The sequence below is a fragment of the Vulpes lagopus genome, chromosome 13 (genome assembly GCF_018345385.1).
Source record: "Vulpes lagopus strain Blue_001 chromosome 13, ASM1834538v1, whole genome shotgun sequence".
Lineage (NCBI taxonomy): Eukaryota > Metazoa > Chordata > Mammalia > Carnivora > Canidae > Vulpes > Vulpes lagopus.
In genome coordinates, this window is record NC_054836.1 from 4347980 (window position 1) to 4353979 (window position 6000).

The 6000-nt window shown below is 38.4% G+C and overlaps 1 protein-coding gene across 2 annotated transcripts in view; it reads left to right on the plus strand.

Annotated features, from left to right (window-relative positions):
• The window catches only part of STRIP2 (striatin interacting protein 2), a 48190-nt gene extending 42556 nt beyond the window's left edge, over window positions 1-5634 (plus strand). For both annotated transcript variants that reach the window (XM_041728099.1, XM_041728100.1), the window contains one exon: window positions 3048-5634. In XM_041728099.1, the coding sequence (XP_041584033.1) occupies window positions 3048-3298 (251 nt within the window). In that variant the 3' untranslated portion in view covers window positions 3299-5634. The remainder of the gene's footprint in view (window positions 1-3047) is intronic.
• The last annotated feature ends 366 nt before the right edge of the window (window positions 5635-6000 follow it).

A 6000-nucleotide genomic window follows, 5' to 3' on the forward strand; every position in this document is an offset into this window, starting at 1 on the left:
ATTGGTTCAGTCAGGAGAACATGCAACTAGTGATCTCAGGATTGAGAGTTTGAGCCCAACATTGTAGATAGAGTTTGCTTTAAAATTTTTTTCCCATTTTATAAAACAAGCAAATTGAGATAATTACCCCCTTTTGAAAACATTCCTTTAAAAGACAGATTTCTCCAAGAGATTTCTAAAATTAAAATAACCTTTTATTATTAAAAAGCAATTTGATAAAGCAAAAAAAGCAGCCTTCCTGGCTCAGTTGGAAGAGGACATGACTCTTGATCTCAAGGTTGAGTTCAAGCCCCAAGTTGGATATAGATATTACCTGAATAAACTTAAAAAAAAAAAAAAAAAAAAACTTAGAAAATACAAGTCAAAAAACTTACTATATCACCATATTTATGCCTTTGTACCACCTGAAGATTGTTACTGTTAGATCTTACTGTATATTCTTCTAGATCTTTTTCTTTACATATGTATACTTTTTACTTTAAGAAAATTTAAAAATAAAAATAAAAAAATTATACATTCCTTTTCATCATCTTTTTTCAGTTAACATTATTTACATCATAAGTCCATATTCAGAATTCCCCAGTTGCCCCCAAATATTCTTTTTTTTAAAGTTTTGTTTATTTAAGTAATCTCTACACCCAATGTGGGGCTCAGATTCATGACCCCAAGATCAAGAGTCACATGCTCTTCCGATTGAGCCAGCTAGGCACCCCCCACAAAATGTTTTTTAAAGCTGTTTTTTCCAAGTCATCATCCAGCCCAGAGCCACAAATTCATCTGGCTGTTCTATCCTTTTATTTGTTAAATCTAGCAGTGTTTTGTTTTCATTTTTTTCCATAATGCTAATTGAAGAACTAGGTCATTCACCCTGCAGAATATCCACCTTCTGGATTTATCTCTAGCTTCTTTGTGGCATCATTTACCTTTTATCTCTATCTCTCATATTACCTATAAACTGAAAGTTATTTTTTTAATAAAGATTTTATTTATTTATTCATGAGAGACAGAGAGAGGGCAGAGACACAGGCAGAGGGAGAAGCAGGCTCCACGCAGGGAGCCCAATGTGGGACTGGATCCTGGGACTCAGGATCACATCCTGCGCAGCAGGCAAAAGCTCAACCACTGAGCCACCCAGGTGTCCCTAAACTGAAAGTTAGATCTGAAGGTTCGATGGATTCAGTTTAAACTTTTCAGCTATGGTACATTTGAGGTACCATTGGGAACTGCGTATCGTCTCACATTAGGAGACATTATAATATCTGGTTGACGTATGATAGATTCACCAAAGTTTGGAAGAATTTAGTTTGGAGAGCTTTTTCATTGTATTGACATTTGCTATAGTAGGATTTGACCATTATTTGCATAATTGTATTTAAGAATTTTTGGTAAAATGACTAATTACTCGTCTTTGCTGGGATTTGTAACCTGCCTGAATTTTAGAGAATGCTGCAGTAAAGAACCCACAAAACTAAGGGAAGTATATGATTGGCAGATAACAAGCCAGGAGCAACTTCTATGAGACATAAAGCCAATTAATTATTTAAATTCTTGTAGGTTTTTAAAACATGAAAATGTTTTATCCTGCAAATGGCATGTCTGTTGTTGCTGCCATCATGAGTCCAAACCCAATCTGTACTTCCTTAAGATACACCATTATGGGGGCCTGGCTGGCTTAGTCAGTAGAGCATGTACCCTTGATCTTGGGGTCATGAGTTTGAGCCCCATGTTGGGTTTAGAGACTATTTAAAATAATATATATATATATATATATATATATATATATATATATATATATATATATATATATATATACCATTGAGTGTGAGACATAAGAGATCGGGGAAAGACAGATCTCTAGCCCTGAAATAAGTGTCTGAGTGGGATAAATAGAATAAAGCAGATTATCTGTTTTCTCTTTTTACCTTCCTAGAAGCTTTCACCTAATAATTTTAACATAAGCCAACACATACACTTATCACATGCTGGGAGAGGTCACAGGGAATCAGTAAAGTCTTCAGAATTGATCCATTCTGATTCTCCTGGTTGTACCCCTTCCTGCCTCTTTCCATTCCTTGAGAGCTGATGATTCCATTGAAATGGGTAACTCCTGTCCCCTAGGAAAGCTCAGTAAAGGGAATTGAGTTGCCATTTTCGAAAATATAATACATATAACTAGTAAGAAAGTAAAATAATGAAGGGCAGCCCAGGTGGCTCAGTGGTTTAGCACCGCCTTCAGCCCAGGGCATGATCCTGGAGACCCGGGATCGAGTCCCATGTCAGGCTCCCTGCATGGAGCCTGCTTCTCCCTCTGCCTGTGTCTCTGCCTCTCTTGTGTGTGTGTGTGTGTGTGTGTGTGTGTGTGTGTGTGTGTGTGTGTCTCATGAATAAATAAATAAAATCTTTAAAAAAAATGAAAAGTACAGTAAAAAAAAAAAAGTCTATCTCTCTCAGGGGACCTGTTTCCTTCTCAGTGGTAATCACTGTTAGCAGTGTAGACTACCCTTCCAAAGATAGTCTCTAGGGCACCAGCATGGCTCAGTGGTTGAGCATCTGCCTTGAGTCTAGATCCCCACGTCCTGGGATCAAGTACTGCATCACGCTCCCCACAGGGAGCCTGCTTCTCCCTTTGTCCTCTCTTTGTCTCTCATGAATAAATAAATAAAATCTAAAAAAAAACAAACAGTCTCTGCATATACAAGTATATTTTTTAACCTGGAGTGGCAGTATATTATGCACTTACTTTGTATGTTGCCCTCCACAAAAAGGAAATTCTGAGCAGTCTCATTCTTTGTTGTTGTTGTTTTTTTAAGATTTTATTTATCCATGAGAGATACGGAGAGAGAGAGGCAGGCTCCCTGCGAGGAGCCTGACGTGGGACTCGATCCCAAGATGCCGGGATCACGACCCGAGCCAAAGGCAGACACTCAACCACTGAGCCACCCAGGAGCCCCCGTTTCATTGTTCTTATCCCATAGGCCATGCTTTATGATAAGAGGAGCAGAGTCCTGAGTTATATACATGTTCTTCTTCCTCTCTTCCCAACACAGACATCGATGCCAGGCCATGGGACTTCCAAGCAGAAGAATGTACCTTGAGGGCCAATATTGAGGCTTTTAACAGCCGCCGGTATGACAAACCCCAGGACTCTGAATTTTCACCTGTGGATAACTGCTTGCAGAGTGTGCTGGGGCAGAGGTTGGATCTGCCTGAGGACTTCCACTATTCATATGAGCTGTGGCTGGAGAGAGAGGTGTTTTCACAGCCCATCTGTTGGGAGGAGCTGCTCCAGAATCACTGACTGAGCTCTTAAGAACAAAGCATCTAATAGATGGGGTTTGGTTCCAATAAATGGTGCTCTGCCTACCCTCCCTTTTAGCCTCTGTTTCCAGCTCTGAGAATGCTTGTCCAGGGGAGAGCTGGCCTAGCCCAAGGACATCCAGTGTGGTGCAGGGCCATCCTGGGGACTTTGGGCCTGGAGATAGAGCAAGGCTAGGATCCTGAGTCACAACAAATTGGTCAACTTGCCCTGGAGTCAGTTGGGTACCCAGCTGGCCATGAAAATCTGCTGGATCAGTCCTGCAGGCTCTTTTGTGGGATTGCTCCCTGCTTTAGTCTTACCCAGAACTAGGCTAGCCTTTGCTGGCCCAAAAAGTGAGAACAAGTTTATGATAGCATTTGACCCATGATATTCGTCGTAGATAATGAGAGAGGCAAGTCATAAAATAGGGAGAACATTTCCTTCTTGCTCACTCTGGATTCCTAGGACTTTCAAGTTTGAAATTAAGTCTAGATTTTAAATTTAAAATTTTGACACCTCTTTCTAAAATTATTAGTTCAAAAAAATATATTAGCTCAAAGATGATTTTAGAGCACCTGCATCTTTGTAAAGGATGATGATTTACCTAAAGACTGCATGTTACAGTAAGGTATATTGTGTAAAGTGTTTTTTCCTCTACTCCTGAAGAGATGTATGTTCAATCTGAAATTATTTCTCTGTGTATACTGTATAGGGCATGGACTGCTCTGCCATAGGCAGTCTGAAATAGGCCTCCTCTAAGGATGTTTCATGTTTTTCTGAATCTACTTCAGTCTTCAAATGACTGAGTACACTGTAAAAAGTCATCCTTTTCATCCAATTCATTTTTTAAATGACAAGTAACTGCAGGAGGTTTTATTTATTGAGATGGCATGTCCATTTCTGCTCATGATCGATTTATTTTTTAATTGGATAGAGTACCAAGAGCATCACAGCTTACCATTTTTCTTCTATGTCAATTAATGATATTTTTTTCCTTTTTACTGCAAGTGCTTTCAAAGTGTCATGTGGAGATTTAGCAATATTGTTCCTACCTAAAAATATTGCACATTTCTTTGAAAATACAGGGATTGATGTACCAACCTCTAAATTTCTTTTACAGCAGAATCACATATTATTGGGGCACCTGGGTGGCTCAGTCAGTTAAGTGTCTGACTCTTGATTTTGGCTCAGGTCATGATCACTAGATCATGAGATCATGCCAGAGCATTCAGCAGGGAGTCTGCCTGAGATTCTCTCTCTTCCTCTGTCCCTCCCCCACTCCACGCACTCTCTCTCATATAAATAAATAAATCTTTTTAAAAAATCACGTACTTCTTGACAGAAACAAAGTTTTTAGAAAAGCTTCTGATTCAATCAGGATCATTTTATTTCTCTTCTGTCCCCACAGTTATGTCATCTATATTTTCAAGCTTTTTTATTTTAAATGCCCTCCCCCCAACAGAGACACTACTGCATTGTTTTTATGATAGCATCAGGTCAATTTGTGACAGGAAGTCTAGTAAAAAAATGGCTTATTTACTTTGTCAACTACAGTTTGATTTGGAAGTCATGATACAGTTATTAACCATATCCAAAGGAGCTAGACCAGAACTCTAACTAAAGCTTGGATTTCACCTCTTTGAGCTTTAGGGTAGTAGGATTTCTATTTTTATGGAAAGGTCATGAAGAATATATGTAATGGATGAACACTTCTTGAAATAATTGGTAAATTTTACCTGAGTAGGACAGCTGTCCTCGCTGCAATCAAAGTAATTCACTGAGCATATCATCTGCAAATCCTATTAATCTATTTTAATGTGGTTTAACTGAAAAGACAATTTTCAAGGAAAGAGCAGTCATCAATCTATTTCTCTTAAAACCATATAGTATTTAATTTGTGTCAAGAACAAATAAGTTGCCCTTTTAAAAATATGCACATGAATGCTTTCGGAGGCAAGCTTTAACATTTCATACTTTTTTTACAAATCTTGTTTAAGAGAATATTCTCAGTGCAGATGGAGAAACTGAGATACCAAGAAAAGTGATTAGTTTCAAATCACAACATTTTTTCGCTGACTTGCTGGGATAGTATTCAGGTAATGACAGCCAGCCCCATATGTTAAAGTAACTGATCTGAATCTTCCAATTTGAGAACCCATGTGGTTAGGAATAAATTCAGATTAACCAACCTCCAAAGACTTACTGTTACTACTTAGAAGAACATTGAGTGATTTATAGAGAATTTTATTTGTGAATATTTCAGTAAAATCTGTGTTGATTGTTGATGACACTGTTTATCTACTGAAAGCACTTTAATAAAAAGAAATTGAACTGGAGTTAGAAATTTGGTTTAATTCTTCAACACAAAAGAATCTTAAAAAACAGATACAGAAAGTATTCCCTGGGGTAGACTAATACAAACAGCTGCAAAAATCCCAGTGGCTTATGACATATCTTTATTTCTTGTTTCTGGGATGAGCTGCAGCTCTATTCTACTCAGGTTAACTTGCTAGATTTAGCTCTGCTCACACATCATCTTATTCTGGCACAAGGCTGATGGAATAGCTCCTGCCTGGGACATACTGTTCTCATGGTAAAGGGCAGGAGCAAGCACCAAACCATACCGTGCAAGCACCTGAGGGTGCTTCAAGCTCCTGCTTGGATGTGTCATAAGTCAAATTGCTCATGTTCCACTGGCAAAA